At 48.1% G+C, this 18,202-nt stretch overlaps 1 protein-coding gene across 14 annotated transcripts in view; it reads left to right on the forward strand.

Moving 5' to 3' along the window:
* RGS6 (regulator of G protein signaling 6) overlaps positions 1-18,202 on the forward strand; it is a 464,787-nt gene that overhangs the window by 361,144 nt on the left and 85,441 nt on the right. For all 14 annotated transcript variants that reach the window (XR_011651449.1, XM_045201344.3, XM_053927871.2 and 11 more), the window contains one exon: positions 16,228-16,278. Coding sequence is in view for 13 of the 14 variants with exons in the window: in XM_045201344.3 (XP_045057279.2) it covers positions 16,228-16,278 (51 nt within the window). In the remaining variant the exon portion in view is untranslated. The remainder of the gene's footprint in view (positions 1-16,227; positions 16,279-18,202) is intronic.

Here is an 18,202-nt window from a genome sequence, read left to right on the forward strand (position 1 = left end):
TCCTCAAAGGAGGGGTAATTCTTCCCTTGCTGGGACTTCCTGATTCAGAGAGCTTCTAAAAAGAGTCCTTGGAGCTAGAGAGTATCAGTATTTAACTTACTAATGAAATGAGAAGCTGTATCAATGCCGGTTGCTCCTTTGGGGCCCCTGTGTCATTTCACACCTTCTGCTTCATGGATGTGGCTGTTTCCTTCACATCGTTGTGCTTATGTAGGTTCTGTTCAGTGTAAGACGCCCTGAGCTCCAGGAATCTGAGTTCTGGGTGGCATTGCCAAATCTCCACTCAGGGTCAAAGTCTGCTGTGCGGTGGGTCTTGCAACATAGTCGGATGTGTTTTGAGTTTGTACTTCCGGTTGTAAAAGCATCAGTGATCACCGTTCTTCTTCTGGGTTCAGCTGTGTGCTTTTGATGATACTCTGGGTCTTCGAACAGTGCCTGGAATGTAGGAAGCGTTCAGTAGGTATTTGTTGAATGAAGGAACAAAGAAATGCAACAAAAACTCATAAAAGCTCATCCCTTCAACTGTCTAGACAATATCGCAAGCATGACACCAATGGCAGAAACTGTAAAGCAAAGAGTTGATGGGTTTGAACGTGAAATATTTGGAAATTCTGCCACTGGCTCTGATTGGTGTGGCTCAGTGGGTGGGGCATTGTCCTGCAGAACGAAGGGTCGAGGGTGCTACTCTTGGTCAGGGCACGTGCCCAGGCTGTGGTTTCGGTCCCCATTTGGTTGCTTGTTCTCTCGTACATTGGTGTTTCTCTCCCTCTCTCCCTCCCTCCCTTCCCCTCCCTCTAAAAGTAAATAAATAAAATCTTTTAAAAGTAAAACTCTACCACTAAAGGCATCTTCATTTGGAATAACAAATGGGAGGGGGAAATTGTATGGTACAACTTTCAGATAAAGTGTTATATCCTTAATACTTAATAAATTTCTATTAATCAATATAAAAAGATGGGTACCCCAGTAGAATAAAAACAAATGGTCAATAAATGTACTAAAATCATTTAAATCTCACTCATACAAGCATTATTTTCCTAGTGAGCCACCGTTTTCTCCCCGCCAGATTAGCAATGATAACCAACAATGCAGACACCCAGTGCTGATCAGGGCACAGAGACAGAAGCTAGAGGGTCCCCTTCCAGGGGAAGGCCAATTGGGTTCCGCGTGTTCTCAAGGCCAGTTGCACAGTAGGTTCTGAAGCCTTGAAAATGACCCAAAATTTCACTTGTAGAAACTTATTTCAAGGAAATCATAGGAAATAAGAAAACAGCTGTGTTTTTTCTATTGCAGCCACTACAACTTACCGTCAATTTAGTGGCTTAGCACAAAGCAATTCAAATGTGTTATCTCACAGTGCGGGAGGCCAGGAGTCTGAAATGGATCTTGGCTAAAATCAAGACAGAACTATGTTCCTTTTGGAGGCTCCAGGGGAGAATCTGTTTCCTTGCCTTTTCTAGCTTCTAGAGGTTGCCTGCATTCCTTGGCTCATGGTCCTTTCCTCTAAGTTCAAAGTCAGCAGCTAGCTGGTGCCCTCCCCGCAATACACACATACCTCTCCTCCTCCCCCTCCTCTCCCTCCTTTTCCTCCTCTTCCTTTTCCTTCTCCTCTTCCTACCCCCCACCCCGTCTCTCTCCCTGTCTTCCCCCCCACCCTGACCTGATCCCAACACTCTTACCTCTCTCTTATAAAGATCCCTGTGATTGCATTGGTCTTACCTGGATACTCCAGGATAATCTCTCCATCCTGAGGGCCTTACTGTAATTATATCTCCTTTTGCCATGGAAGGTAGATGACACAGTTCTAGGGATTAGAATATGGATATCTTTGGGGAGGAGCATTGTTCTGTGTATCACAATGCATAAGTAGAAAATCGGACTTCTGGAAACTACGGTTAAAGGAAGGTGTCTCCATTGGGAAAGGCACTCTTTAGCTTTTCTGCCTTTCCTTCTTCCTCTTGCCTGAAGCTGGGGTATGATGGCTGATGCTCCAGCAGACAGTTTGAACCATTAGGTGACCTTGGGGATGGAAGCCTCACACTGGGAAGGCAGAAGAGAAACACTAAAGCACGGCTTCCTGAGGTCCCCATATAGCCATCTACAGACTTCTTTAACCAATACATTTCTATCTCGTTTAAGCCACTGTCATTTTGTTGTGTTTGTTTTGTTTTGTTTTTCTGCAATGTCCACCTAAACCTAATCCAAATCCATCAAAACGATACACAGCTCACTTCTTAATACATTCGGAATCTGGCTCTCTCAGTCTACTACTCTCTCGTCAGCATGGACTGGCCACGCTGAGAATGCTTTGGAAAGGTGAGCAGTGTTTTCATCGCACGTCGGTCAGACCCAGCCTTTAGGTCTGCCTGCCTGCCGTCTGAGCCGGACAACCTCAATAGTCACCTGGGCTTTCGGCGTCATTTCAGAGCTTTGGCCGTATTGCACTGTAATACCTCCAGGAGAATCAGGACGGGCAGGAAGGGGCTACTGATGTATCAAGTTCTAGTCCTGAATAACTTAAATAAGGCCGTGTGTTGGCCACCACTTCTTTAACGCACACAGTCCGCAACAGCAAATAGCAAGGTAACTCCCCACACCAATGATCTGGTCTGTCTTACTATCAAGATTCAGAAGTGGTCCCAGGAAGTAACCAACTCCATCAAAACCAACATCTGGAAGAAAAACACAGCACAGTTATTAGATACTCCAAAATGCACGTGATTGATTCTGACCGACATTCTCTAATAGGTTCATCAGGTGTTTGTTATCTCGGAGACAGAGGGACTGGGATGAGACACTGAGGAAGTGACGAGGAGGGAGCCAGCCACAGCAGGCCTCAGGGACCTCATTCTCCTCCCTTCAGAGTCTCTCCCTCTCCCCACATGTGGGTGTGTTACTTATCCGAGAACCTGGCCTGCAGAAACCAGAAAGGCAGGTATGGAGGGCAGGTGTGTAGACACTAACAGCCCCATTCCATCTCCGGTGGCGGGCTTCACTTTCTCTCAAGTCCTCCAAAGCCAGACCCTGATACCTTATTTAAAGGCCTGAAGAAGAAAAGGATTTAGGGATTTCAGGAGGAAAGAGTGGGGCAGGAATGGGGGCAGTGTGGACATACCCTGGGCTCTCACCACCGACCATCCTGTCGGCCTCTGGTTATCCGGGGCCCCTGCCAGCCCTCAGCAGGCTCAGGACATGCAGGCCTCTGACCAGCTTCTGTCACTCACTCCCGCCACCGCTCTGTCATGTGGTCCCAGACAACTGCACCCTCAGGCCTTCCAGCTCTCTGCTGTTGGCACTCAGGGCTGTTGTTCGTGGTGGAGTCAAGGTGAAAGGTCCTGGGAAGGCAAGATGTCACCAGACGCCAGAGAAGCCCAAAACTGCTGAGAGATGGGGAGCTGGGGAGACAGTGATGAGCTACCGTGCTGCTCACAAGCCCTTCTAGGTTGGGGGGGCCTCAGTGAAGCTCGAAAGGGGCTCTGGACTCCAGACAGTGACCGACAGTGGAGGAGCAGAGGCGGCAGACTGGCCCAGCAGCACACCACCGACCAGAGGCAGACTACAGGGAGGGCTCACGGCGATGCTGGCCGGGACCATGAGCCCCAGGATGAGAACAGGGGTGGAGGGAGGGACAGGCCGCATCCCGATGCCGGGAACTTGTGAGACCATCGCTCGGCAGCTCTGAGGTCATTTCCCTTTAGCTCTTAAGCTGGTTCTTCTGACTCATGCTTGGATCTCAGCCCCTGATGTCCAGCACAGTGCTTTACGCACAGGTGGAGCCAGCACACACTGGTGCCTTTTGGCCTCCTAGGACCCCTTGCCTTTTCACAGAGACTTGATGTTCAACCACTTTGATCTGGATGTAAATGTCACATATCACACGGTGTCCTTGGTGAGGTTGCTTCACACGGCTCTGTGAGAGCCCTTGGCTCTACATCCAGTGCTCCTTGGTCCACCTCCTCTCACTGTCCCCACTGATCCCACGCACCCCCCTCTCTGTGAACCATTTCCCAACACTGAGTCAGCTGGAACTGGATACTCCCGGTCCGCAGCCCCATAGCACCCCGCAAATACCCCAGCCAGAGCCCATGTAGCCCGCTGGTGCACCATTTGTTTAAGAACAGAGCCATCGGAGAACCAAGATGGCGGCGTAGGTAGACACACTGCGCCTCCTTGCACAACCAGAACTGACAGAAAATCGAAAGGCAAGGAAGTCCAACACCAAGGAAATAAAAAATAAGCATTCATCCAGACCGGTAGGAAGGGCGGAGACAGGCAGCTGGGGCGGAGAGGACTCACGTGGCTATGGCGGGACCGAGACAGGCGGAGTGTGGGACGAACGGGGCAGGCAGTCTGACCACTGGCAGACCCTGCGGCTCCACATTCGAGCAGATAAACCGAGAGGGCCGGACTCAGAGTGGCGGAGAACGGGGCAGGCAGAGCGGCGGATAGCACCCCACGGCCCCACATTCGTGCACAGATAAACCGGGCAAACGGCAGGGAGCAAAGCAGACCGCGCAACCCAGGGCTCCAGCGCGCCGGGGTGGGGGGGGGGGGCGGGGAATAAAGCCTGAAACCTCTGATTGAAAACGCCCGTGGGGGTTGGGGCGGCAGCAGGAGAGACTCACAGCCTCATGGGAGAGGTCATTGGAGAGACCCACAGGGGCCTGGGGTGTGCACAAGCCCACCCACTCGGGAACCAGCATCAGAGGGGCCCAGTTTGATTGTGGGTAGCAGAGTGAAAGACTGAAATCTGGTGGAGAGGGGAGCGGGCACCACTGCTCCCTCTCAGCCCCTCCTCCACGTACAGCGACCAGCGTTACCCCGCCCCGGTGAACACCTAAGGCTCCGCCCCTTAAAGTAACAGACGCACCAAGACCAAAAAAAAAAAAAAAAAAAGGCCCAAACGACAGAACACTTCAAAGCTCCAGAAAAAATACAACTAAGCGAGGAAGAGATAGCCAACCTATCAGATGCACAGTTCAAAACACTGGTTATCAAGATGCTCCCAGAATTGGTTGAATCTGTTCGAAAACCAGATGAAAAAATGAAGCCTATGCTAAGAGAAACAAAGGAAAATGTACAGGGAACCAATAGTGATATGAAGGAAACTGGGACTCAAATCAATGGTGTGGACCAGAAGGAAGAAAGAAACATCCAACCAGAAAAGAATGAAGAAACAAGAATTCAGAAAAATAAGGAAAGGCTTAGGAACCTCCAGGACATCTTGAAACGTTCCAACATCCGAATTATAGGGGTACCAGAAGGAGAAGAGGAAGAACAAAAAATTGAAAACTTATTTGAACAAATAATGAAGGAGAACTTCCCTGATCTGGCAAAGGAAATAGATTTCCAGGAAGTCCAGGAAGCTCAGAGAGTCCCAAAGAAGCTGTACCCAAGGAGGAACACACCAAGGCACATCATAATTACATTACCTAAGATTAAACAGGAGAAAATCTTAGAAGCAGCAAGAGAAAAGGACACAGTTACCTACAAAGGACTTCCCATAAGACTGTCAGCTGATTTCTCAAAAGAGACCTTACAGGCAAGAAGGGGCTGGCAGAAAGTATTCCAAGTCATGAAAGGCAAGGACCTACATCCAAGATTACTGTATCCAGCAAAGCTATCATTTAGAATGGAAGGGAAGATAAAGTGCTTCTCAGGTAAGGTCAAGTTAAAGAAGTTCATCATCACCAAGCCCTTATTATATGAAATGTTAAAGGGAGTTACCTAAGAAAAAGAAGCTAAAAAATAGGAACAGTAAAAATGACAGCAAACTCACAGTTATTAATGACCACACCTAAAACAAAAACAAGAGCAACCTAGGCAAACAACTAGAACAGGAACAGAACCATAGAGATGGAGATCACATGGAGGGTTGTCAATAGGGGAGTGGGAGGGGGAGAAGGGGGGAAAGGTACAGAGAATAAGTAGCATAGATGATAGGTGGAAAATAGACAGGGGAAGGGTAAGAATAGTGTAGGAAATGTAGAAGCCAAAGAACTTACAAGTATGACCCATGGACATGAACTATAGGGGGGGAATGTGGGAGGGAGGGGGTGGGCAGGATGGAGTGGAGTGAGGCGGGTAGGAAATGGGACAACTGTAATAGCATAATCAATAAATATATTTTTAAAAAATAAAATAAAAGAAGGGAGAAAGAAGTTAAAAAAAAAAAAAAAGAACAGAGCCATCTAATTATCATTGTAGGTAAGTGGATGAAAATGTTCCAGTCAGAATAATGGCCATGATAATAATGATGAAGTTAACATTTACTGATCATGGGCTGTGTGCCGAAGGACACGGGGCTGAACCTTCTACAAGCATTATCCTCACGTTCATGCTCTCAGACTGTGCTTTTCTCGTATATTATAGAAACTGGAGCTTAGGAAGGTCAAGGCACATCCCCAGGGTCACAGAGCTGGTGGGGGGGGGGCCTGGATTCACACCGAGGCCACCTGCCTCCTGGCCACTCCCAGGGGAGAGGCCAGGCTGAGGGCTTGGAGGGACCTGGGATGGAGAAAGAGAGAGCTCGAGTTTCCTTGGGGTCCTTTTAGATGTTTAGCATCAAGAACTGGAAACTGGTCTGGGAGTAAATCCTCTGCTGAGAGAGAAGGTCCCAGACTGATGTTTGAAAAGATGGGCTCATCTGTCTGCATGGAACTGAGACACTTGAGAGAGCCAAGTTAGAATAAGCTCCAGACTGTCCTGGGGACAAGGGGGCAAAAAGGCCTAGCGCCAAGGTGGGGCTCTGCCCAGCAGACCAGCTCCAAGCCAGACTCCACTTTGAGCAGATGGAGGATGTGCATCAGTTAAGTGGCAAAGGAAGGACAGTAACCCACATTCGATGGTGTGCCCCAGTTGGGGCCAGAGACTGCACCAAGGGTCTGTGCCATGTCCTCATTTTTATACTTAGAATCTAGGGTAGATTCTGTGAGTGGCCCCATTTTGCAGGTGGGTAAACGGGCTCAGAGTGACTGAGTAACTCATTGGAGATGATGTCCTAGCCCGTGACAGAGCTGGGATTTGAACCCAGGTCTAAGTGATTACAAAAACCAAGTCTATTTCACCAAGATGGAGCTCCAGGGAACCAGAACTGGAATCGGCGCAATGCCAACACAATCTTTGCCTAAGAACCAGTGTCCCGGATTCTGATCGGAACCCAGCCCGCTCACACTCCCTGCTGGCACACCTCGCCCATCCCAAGGTGAGCGCAGACGTCCAGCGCCCTTTGCAGGCCTAAGCCTTGAAGCACACTGTGGACGCTTATCAGTATTATTGTCCTGGGGGTGGGCGGATCCCATTCCAGGTAAGTGACAACAGCCTGCAGACTTGGGCGTCACAGAGCCTACCTCTTGACTCTCCTCTCTTCCTCCCCTCAAGAAAGCCTCAGTCCCACAGATTAATTTAAATATAAAATGTCCATGAACCATGTTTTAGATTCAAATCTGTACAAATGAGAGGCCTGTCAGACAACACTGGAAGGCAATCAAGTTTCTGATGGCCTCCAGCCACTGGGTCCCCTCCAGCCCTCCCGGAAATGCTCAGCAGCCTTCAAAATATTTATAATGCTCTCTGATGCCACTGGACACCTGGCATTAGATCACTTCTCCCAGAAGCCACAGCTCTGCGCGTTTGTTTTTCATCCCTGCCTTTGGACTGAGTAGAAGGCGGGCATCAGTGGCAGCCACCCTCAGGGAACAGAGGTCACACCCACAGTGGCCACGATCCTCCCTTTCCCTTCGCTGAGGCTCGATCAATGCAGCCACGTCCAGCCTTTTCTTTTTAATAAGCTGGTCGTTGGGCTAAATCCCGAGCGCTCTGCACCTCGCCCTGGATGCTGTTGATTGACAAAACTAATCTCTCCCCACCCCCACATCTGCCACTGCCCACATCCTCTTGCAAATCATGTACTGGGCTGCTGACAATTAGATAGAAGACTTGGGATTCAGACGCAGGAGGGTTATGAGGTTATGAATCAATCGTGGGGGCTGGGGTGAGATAACAATCCGGGGGAGCCCGTTCCAGACGCCTCACCACAACCCTCAGAGCCTCCGGTTGATTTATGAGTTGGTAATAACCTCGCCTGGTCTCCTGCCCCCTATTATTTTTCATAATGCACACGGAAGCTTTACATTTCAGAGAAGGCGGAAGCACAGGGGTTGGGGGGAGACGGCCCACCGGGGGTTTTCCATCAGCTGGTTGCTGGTTGTCTTTCCTGCTGTGCGGCCGCGGGGCGCTGGGGGCGCAGTTGCCACGTGGCCATGGAGGACAGGCAAGCCGGTTTGCCAGGCCTGCTGGAAGACCCCAGGGGGGTGGCCCTGACGGGGCCTGGTTTTAAGACTGGATAAGGCAGTGATGTTTGGGTATCTCTGGGTTCAAAATCATACTCCGTGTGTCTGGATTTAATTCCTCCAACCTATTTAAAACCAAGTCAGATGCAGAAGGCATCCTGTTAAAGAAGCGAGAATCACACACGGCCAAAGTCAGTTACAAGACAGCGGAAACTTCACAGTCGAGAAGCCAGTGGGCCAGCAGCAGGGACAGCAGACAGACAGTAGCGGTCCGTGTCTTTGGGACCCTGCAGGAGAGACTGGAAGACTTTACCTCTCCTTCTACTCGCCATTCTCTTTAACTGACATCCAGCATTGAATGAGGGGGAAAAAACAGTCTGAATTGCCACCCAACAGTTTTTAATGCATTCATTTTTTTGAGATTTCTTTTTGCCAAAAAAAAGTGACATTTGAAAGAACATAATGTTAATGGATGGAAACCCCTGACCTGTCGTCTGAAGCAGTGGTTGCAGAATGCCCATCCAAGGTCCGTGCTGGTCTGTGATGAGGTTTCCATGGGCCACAAAAAATTGAAAGAATTTTTAAAAATGTAGTGAACATGTACATATGGATGGAGATATATTGTGTGGTGTCTATTTGAATGTAACTATTGATCAGCAAGCATTTATGAAACCCCAACTCCATGCCAGGTCTCTGCTTGGTGCTGGAGGTGGAACAGCATCGCACAGTCCTCCTTGCTCAGAGCTGCAGTTCGGGCAGTGCTATGGGTTGAACTGTGTCTTTCCAAAAATTCTTATGTTGAAGTCCTAACCTCTAGTACCTCAGAATGTGACCTTATTTGGACATAGGGTTCTTGCACCTGTTAGTTAAGATGAGCTAGTTAGGGCACGCCCTAATCTAATGTGACTGGTGTCCTTATGAAAAGGGAGAAACTGGACTCAGAGGCACGCACACAGGGAAGAGGCCACATGAAGATAAAGGCAGTGATGGGGTGACACATCTACAAGCCAAGGAACACCAAAGATTGCCAGCAAACCACCAGAAGTGGGGTGCAGGCGTGGCGGGGGAGGCGCGGGACAGACTCTCCCTGACAGCCACCAATGAACCAACCCTGCTGGCACCTGGATCTCAGACATCTGGCCTCCAGAACTGTGGGACAGTAAATTTCCATTGTTTACACTGCTCAGTTTGTGGTACTTTTATTACAGCAGCTCCAGGAAACTATACAGAGAGAGAGGCAGGCACTGATCAAATAAGCACATCATAAATGTCTAATTCCAAACCAAGACAAGTGCTCCAAAGAGAAGGAGCCCGACCCCTGCAGATGAGAGCCAGAGGGCCTGGACCCGGTGTGGAGAGCTGCGAAAGCTTTCTGGAGAAGGCAGGACCAGAGGCCTGCAGGAGTCAGCGGGAGGGAGTGGTGGACTGGAGAAAGGGGGGCACATTAGTGGCCCAGGGAACAGTGTGTGCAAAGGCCCTGCAGTGGGACGGAGCAAAGTCCTTCTGGGAATAGAAAGCTGGTCCATGAAGCAGAGGAGAGAGGGAGGGAGAAGAGGTGTAACGTGGTCACAGAACCAGAATGATGCTCAGTTTGTCACATTCTACTGAATGACAGTGGGGTGAGGGCACCTGTTTGGCTTTCTGCCCTCAATTTCTGGGAAATGTGCTCCAGGGGAGCAGGGGCAGAAAAGCACCAGAAAGGGGACCCACTTCCTCAGTGAGGCCCCATCAGGCTCCTAAAGCTTCCCAGCCACACCTTCCTTTGTTTCTCCTTCCCTCCAACAAGCTGTCCGTCAGCAGATCACTTCCTAAAAGCATCAGAAGACATTTGAGATTCTCTAAGGCCTAGAATGCAAAAGCAGACAAATAGCACATGCATTTCACCTTGCCACTATCTCTCCCAGCCACGCGGATGACTCAGTTAGACCCTTGGCTCCAATACAAGGGTCCTGAAACATGGACCGCATCCGTAGCTGCTGTGTGTGACCAGTAACGGTGCACCAGCACTGTGCGAGCATCACGGCATACGCCGTCCTGCCTTTGACCCTCCGAGCCAGTGTGGCAGGTCCCATCGTTGTTGTCCTCACTTTCATCTGGGGAAATGAGGGCACAAGGAGACAGGCGACCTGATACCAAACAGTCCGTTTCAGCAAAACCCTTTCTGTCCCCCAGCTGACTCGTGAAGAAATGGAGAGTAGGTGGGTGGCGGCCAAGAAACCTGCTCAGGGTCACAGAGTTTGTCAATGACAGAGCTTGAGTAGAATCCAAGTCTGTCTGACTCTATAAACACTGTTTTTTATCACTTCATGTGCTCGGTAAGCACGTGTGTATCTGTCAAATCTGTCATGTCTTTCCTTGGGAGAGCTCAAGCCCAGGGACCGAACAGTGCGCCACAGCATTGCCACGAGGCCCTTCCTCACACTCGTCCTTCCACCTGCTTCTGTCTTACGGCCAGCTGGTCGTGCACCCACCTCCAACGCCCAGTTTGACAGTGCCTCTTGCTTTCTCTGCTAGCTGACTGTTGCATTTTTAAAGTCTTTTTTAAACTAAGGCATAAAAGAAAGGTCTAAAACTATAAAGACTATCCTCCCTAGACTGTCCTTCAATTTATCTATAAAAGGAAAGTAATTTATTTACATCATAGGATTATTATAGTGGGATTATTCCAAAGTCTGGAATATAGAAAGTGCTCAATAAATAATAGCATAGAGTAGCAATTGTTATTATCACTAAAGTCATGTCTCCCCTTCAGGGGGAACAGTCGAGTGCAGAAGATCGCTTCTCCAATTTTTCTGTGCAGTATTCAGACAGTTATTCAGAGATAAGAGAAGCAGAGTGGTGCAGTGGAAGTAATGAGATTACTTGGCATGAGATTGCATGGATTTCAACCTTTGCTCTGATAGGTGCTAGGATGTGGCCTTGGGTCTCTCTGGGCTTAATTTGTAAAATGGGTGTAATAGTCATTACATCTTCCACAATTATTGTCAGGGTGGTACGTGATAGCAGGGTCAGGTGCACACTCTGGCCCGGTACACAGCGGGCACCCAGGAATGTCGCTCCCCCTTCGGGACTGTTGGCCTGCAATGGCACCTACATGCTTGATGAGGTGGCATAAAGCTGCCTTCTTCACGCACAGGTGCAGCTGAGACCTTGGCAGGTCTGTGAGAACCCGGTGTCAGACTGAGTCATAACCTTGACTGAGGAGCAGGAACCATCTTATCTTTTGCTGGGCTCCAGAAACCGTTTACTCAAACGGAAGTATCTTTCCCTAATGGCGAGGATTGATAAGTAAGTTATCAATTGCCTCAGTTATCAATACATAAGCTACCAAGTTTTAGGTAACTTGGAATCTGCAGGGGACTGGAACCAGTCTGTTTGTCAAGTTTGCATAGTTTAGTCTGGGCTCAGACTGACACAATACTTTGGGAAGAATGGAGAGAGGGAGTGTTTCTTGTAGGATATGCTTGTGTTCCGACTTACTTGGGAAGAAGTTCCATGTATCAGTATCTCTAAATCTTCAAGCCAACTTAAAACACCTGAAGACAAAGGCCAGCATAGAACCCTCTTATAATAAGGGTGTCCCCCAAACCAGAAAGAGAACTTAAAATACTGGAAGATCCTGCCAGCTTATTCAAATCCAGTTTGCATTGATCTAGAGTTACTACCACTGGGGAAGTCTCGGGGGAAGAGACCGCTGAACCTCACTCCACACAAGCAAACAGGAAGCAATGGGCGGGGACTGTGGACAGTGGGGGGGTGGGAGGGACAGGTTGTCTCCCTCCGCCCAGCACTATGGCGAACAGTCTGAGCGAAATCTGCAAAACGCCACGCTGAGGCTCTGGGGCCGGTCAGATGGCCAGGGAGAGGGACCAGTTTGATGCCCGTGGGAGAGCCTCACTCTCTCCACTCCTCAGGAAAAAGGCCGCTGTGCGAGTCCTGCCTTCGTTCCCCCGTGTGCGTTCTCCGGGGAGCAGCAGACAGCTGGGGGTAGCGTTGGGGGTGCAGGGGAGTCGGCGGTAGTGCTCAGCGGGTCGTTCCTGTTCCCGTGCCCTCTCCTCTCCGAGTCTGCAGCCCGATTCTCCGCGTTAGTCTCAGAGGCCCGGTCTTTCCTTCCTGCTCTTTAAAATGAAGAGTATTTTTCTCAGTGCAAAAGTAATATATTAACCTTCTATGAACTGCAGTTATAAGGAAATGTAAAGAATAGAAATTTCCTATAACGTGACCCTCCCACCTCCCAAAGATAACCTAAAGTTGACAGTTTAAATACACTTTGAGAACTTTTCTTCTCTGTTATCTGTGTAATCAGTAGAATATAAATACAAGTATATAGTTTCTATTGTAAAGATGTCACTTTATGATCTACCCTTTTCAATGTGCTTTTTATTTAATATAATAGGTGTTCAATAAATACTGTATGATGAGCCATAATTATTTACACAATCTCCTACTCCAGAACTTTTGAGTTGTGTCCAAAAACCCTTCCAATAAACATAATTATATATAGAGAGATACATGCCATAATGGAAATGCTACATATTATACCCATAGAAACATAGAGCATTCCTGCGCGTAATAAATATGTGCATAAATATGCTAACAAACCACTGTGTTGTGAAGAAGTGTCTCAGTGCTTCCTGGTGTATTTCATAGAAATCCCTGGAATGTTTGCTGATAAATTCACCTCACCTTTAGGCGAAGAGTTTTAGGACCTTTGGGAATAAAGGGTGACTGTCCTACCTTTGTTCCTAAGTTTTTATATTGATTTTTCAGCCCTTGGCATAGCACCTTGACTAAGACAAGAACTGGAGCCCATCAGTGATTACAAAGGTCGACAATTAATTGTGGACAGAAGGGAAAAATAATCACTTTGAAATTCGTTTTATAATAAAATGGAAAGAATGATTGGGGAAGGGTGGAGAGAAAGATGAAAGGAAAGAGAGAAGAAAAGGAGAATGATTTCTCCTGATGGTTATTTGGACTATTCTCGTCTAATTCCACAGTGGAAGAGTTGCAGGTCTTTTCCGGGAAATAATATTATGACAGATTTTTCTTCCTGACTTGTTCCTGGGCCTGAACATGCAATGGTTTACTCTTGCCACCAGGCTGGAGGCTGGCCCCTCTGGATCAGTCCTCGGAAGCCTGGAACACCCCACGCCTGCAGGAGCAGAGTGTCCACAGCCCTAGGCACTGTCGTCTATGCCGACCACCACCACGGGGTGCCAGTGGCGTCTGAGGGGTGGCCAGGAGGTGGGTGCTGCTGCCACTAGAGGGCAGTGGGCCAGGACTGCTGGGCAGCAGCACGGCCCTCTGCCAGGGCAGGACACTCACACCAGTCCCCAGATGGAGACCCTGACTGTCATGGTGGCTGCACTGGGGACCAGAAACTGAGGCCTGTGGTCCCCGCAGGGCTAGGAGAAAAGGAAAAGGGCCTTTGTGACTTTCCCATTTTTACCAAAAAAAAAAAAAAAGTGTTTAAATGGGATCCTTCAGCTCTGTGAATGCAGATGGGGCCTGGTGGACTGGGGAGACAATTAGGCTAGACACTGAGCCCAGAAAGCCAAAAGGGGGGAGCAATCCAGACAATAGTGCCGCGGGCTGGGGTGCGGTGGAGGGGGAACGGATATGACAGCGAGGAAGGGGTTTCAATGTGAATGAATACTAATTAGTGACATGGATATTAATGATGACAGTAATTAACAGGGGAAAGGAAGGGCTGTCATTGTCCCAGGGTGAGTAATCAGTCTTGGCAGGTGATAAATAATGGTTCAGCCAGCTCAGCAGAAAGATAATCCCCCTGCCCGGGGGAGAGCTGTTGCTGATGCTGGAAACCTCTCCGTTTCTAGGCAACCCACAAAAGAGAACTATTTTTCTTTTGAGGAAAAAACAGGTTAGAGTCTCTCCCCCACCCTCAACTTGGGATTACAGTTCTTATTTGATTTCTGCTTTGTTCTTCATTTCCGAGGACAAATGTTGAACTTGTATAATTTGGCGGAAACGGGCCCACACGCACAAGCACACGGGCAGACTCTCCCTTTCCCTCAAAGAATGTGAATGAGGAGGAGAGTGGTGGATACAAAGTTTAGCTCATAGATGTCAGAGCGGGAGAAAGCTTAGAAGTCCTGCTTCTGAGGTTGAGAAGCGAGGGGCTTGCAGGCCAGTGTCAGGAGGCTGGTGCTGGGGGGTTGGGGGCCCACAGAAAGAGCAGGATGGGACCCTGGCAGTTTACTGTGCAGGGTTCGTTGACCTTCCAGAGAGCTGGAGAGAAGCACAGAGTCTAGGCACTCAGGCCTGACCTGGTCTCTGCTCTGGCAACCGGTCAAATTTCTGGAAACCTTATTTCTGGGCGAAGGACAGCAGTCAAACCCCTCTGCCGGCTCTCCAGCCTTGCAGCTGGGAATCTGTGCCAAGGGAGCTGCTGGCAGGCCCTCTCCCTCCCATCAAGCCTCAGACCCACGCCAAGACTCGGATATCTAGAAATGTTGCCCTTTCAGGCTGTTTTCCAGCCCACGTCCTGTCCTGAAATGACAACGCCACCTTCGAAGGTCTGCGTTCATTTAAAGTGAGGCATGGGGGTGACAAAGATGGACTGATCTGAAGTTCAGAACCCACCAGAAAATTGGACTCCTCTACTCCCCCGTGAACTGTGCTGCCCTAAGAAATGTTGGTTCTAGGTGCCAGACTGTCAGAGGGAGGTAAACAAAAGGGAATTGGGACCAAAATGGGGAGGGGCTCCAGGGCCTGTCGTGCAAGGAAGCATTGAGGGACCCAGGCAGCCTTCACCTGGAGGGGGAACTCAAGGAGACATTGATAGTGTGTTAGGTGAACGACCTGAATATTTGAAGAGCTGTCTCACAGAATGGGAAGGTCTGGGTTTGTTTCTGGTATCAGAATGCAAAATTGAGGCCAAAGAGAGTAAGTCTCAGAGGAAGTTGTGTTTCTGCTTGTAGAAGTCAGAGATGATTTAACTGGGACAGGCTAGCTAAGAGGGATTTTGTGAGTTCCGAGGTTCTAGAGTTTTCTAAATGCAGATTACAGTAGCTTCTTGTCCAGGGTGTTGTGGATGGCACTCATGTAATGGCTGGGGTGAGAGTGGATCAGCTTTAAAAGTCCCTTTTGACTCTTAAGATGTTACATTAGTCAAGATAATACTAAATGCCAAAATAGGTAAGCCCCAAATTTGGGGGGATTAACATGACAAACTTTCAATCAGGTCAGACCCCAAAATGGGCATCAATTTTCATGGTTCTTCAGAATCCCAGGCTCCTTCCACATTGTGGCTCTGCCCGCTCCAGGCCCTTGACGACCTCTCCATTCAGCCAGCAGACGGGGACAAAAGGGTATGGGGCTGTGGAGGGTCATGTGGGAGTTTGTGTGGTCAGGGCAGTGACGTCACTGCCACTGTCAGAACTCAGGCCCCTGCAGCAGAGTCTGGAACTGTAATCGAGCCGTGGCCCAGGGGATAGGCAAATACATAGAAGTCACTCCCAGAGACACAGGGGTACTTTCTTTCAGGGTGGGCCCACGCTGGAAGAAATTAGAGATTCTTTCAGGAACCTGGTCAGCCCTTCTCAGTAAAGGGTAGGGAGCTAAAGAGACCTCTTCCCACAGGAAATAGCCTGAAGGCCGGGCATGATCAAACTTCCCCAGCCTGCCTCAGAGAAGTCATCCAAGTCTCTATTCGCAGGAAGTCCCCTCCGTGTGCTCCCTGGAAAAGTGGACACAAGATCCTTCTAGTGATCAAAGTGGAGGTTTTTTGGAAAAGATGGGGTTATGACTGTGGAAGTGAGCTGATGGGTGGAAAGAGTTTGCTGGGACAGGAAAGCAGCTCTCCAGGTGTTTGCTCATTCGAATTAGGAGTCTCTTAGGTCAACATGTTTCTTCTGCCGCAGGGCTTAGTGCTCATGAGGTCTTCAGTTGAATCGCTTTATCGTTGCAGGTACTGACATTGTGCAGTGGCTTATGAAGAACCTTTCCATCGAAGACCCAGGTACTTGACCCTTGATCCTGACTTTGTCCCCCGTGGTATCAGTAAACATCTCATAACCAAGTTCCAGACTAGATTCTCCTACCCTCCTGAGGACTGGGCTTATAGACGCAAATTCTAAAATGTAGGATCGCTCTTCTTACAAGTGAAATTGATTTGTTTTCTCTACTGAATATCCATCTTTAAATTTAAACCACCCTTTGAGAAAATGAGCAACCATTGAGAATGCCAAAGAGCCCAATACAATATCATGTGAAATGAGACGAATTCTCATTAGCCACAGCAATTAACGATAAGTTGTAGTGCTGTTAGGGAACAGCTTTTGAGAGCCGGATCTTAAAACTGGATTGCCTGATCCACAATTAAGATGTTTAATTATTTGCCAAGATGCCTTCTGTTTTCTGTTTCTGCAAGTAGTGAAGGAATGATTTTTTTTTTCAACTTTAATTGTGCATTTCAATTAGGAAAACCTTACCAGAAAAACAACAACAAAACTCTGGCCAATCAAACAGTTTCCAAATCTGTCCTCCCACTAGTAAATAAGCATTAAAATTTATTTTATAGCATAATTAGAAAATAAGGAGTTCCCGAAAAATGAAAATTCTAGATAAGTATAGCTTATTACCCATGTGTTGTTAGTTAATACTTTTCTGAATGTCCTCACTCCCTGTCTCAACTGCGTGTTCTTGGTGCCCATAGTTCGTGTTTATAAATACCCACATATCTGTATTCTGATGTTCGTACGTGTTAGACCTACTTGCCCCAAATTAAATGGCCTCCAATTGTTATGCTTTTTAGAGATTTTTTCAAGTGCCCCTTCTAGGTGCCTGTTCTTCCGCGGTGCTTCCTTGCTGGGGTCAGGATGTCAGCTCAGGCATTCCTGTATTTTAATCTGATGCTCCTACTATACTATTGACTACAAAACAATACAATTTACATAGAGTTTGATTAAATGCAGTTGCCAGAAATCCGAGTGCCAGAAAAAGCAGGTCATTAATGGAAATGACAGTAGCCTTTTTCACCACCTTGATTAATGACCATTCTCATGAGTAGTGAAAACTCTTAATTCCAGTCAAGTTCTTTATCCCCAGGGGAAAACTCTACATGCTAATCCTTTTAAGGAAAGAAACTGAATCAACTCCTCTACGTGTTTTTCTTATGCAGCCTGGACTTTTCCTGACTGTCCTCTTATAAAAACTAGACTGAATAAGTCTCTACTAAAACTAGACTAAAATACAGTTTAGTTCCATGTATTTAAAGTCAACATTTCTTTTGATTACAATGCTACTAAACAAGGACCCCCTTTCTTCACAGTGGTCTCTTCTCCAAGAGCACTGTTTTCTCACCCTTCTAAAATAATCATTCTATCACTGACATATTTTATTATTGTTGTTGTTATTGTTGTTAGTAGTAGTACTGATAGCAGCAATAGTAGTAGTAGTAATAGTCGTGGTTAGTAGTAGTAGTGTTCTGAGAACCCTGAACCAGCTGGGGTAGGAGAATAGGTTCAGGAATCCTCTCTGGCCCTGGTGTGAGAAGCTTCTGTGAAAGGTCCAGAATGACCAGGGTCATGGCTAGAAGGTCCATTGTACTCTAATGCCCTTGAGAGGACATCCAGGTGTTGGCAACTGTTGGGGCTTCTAAGAAGTTCTTCAGCAGGAGAAGTTAAGAACAACTAACCCTGGCTGGTGTGGCTCAGTGGATTGAGTGCCAGCCTGCAAACCAAAGGGTTGCTGGTTCAATTCCCAATCAGGGTACATGCCTGGGTTGTGGGCCAGGTCTCCAGTGGGGGGCATGCAATAGGCAACCACACATTGATGTTTCTCTCCCTCTCTTTCTCCCTCCCCTCCCCTTTCTAAAAATAAATGAATAAAACCTTTTAAAAAAAAAAAAAAAAGAACAATTCACCAGCTGGGAACAGAAGGGT

The sequence above is a fragment of the Desmodus rotundus genome, chromosome 7 (genome assembly GCF_022682495.2).
Source record: "Desmodus rotundus isolate HL8 chromosome 7, HLdesRot8A.1, whole genome shotgun sequence".
NCBI lineage: Eukaryota > Metazoa > Chordata > Mammalia > Chiroptera > Phyllostomidae > Desmodus > Desmodus rotundus.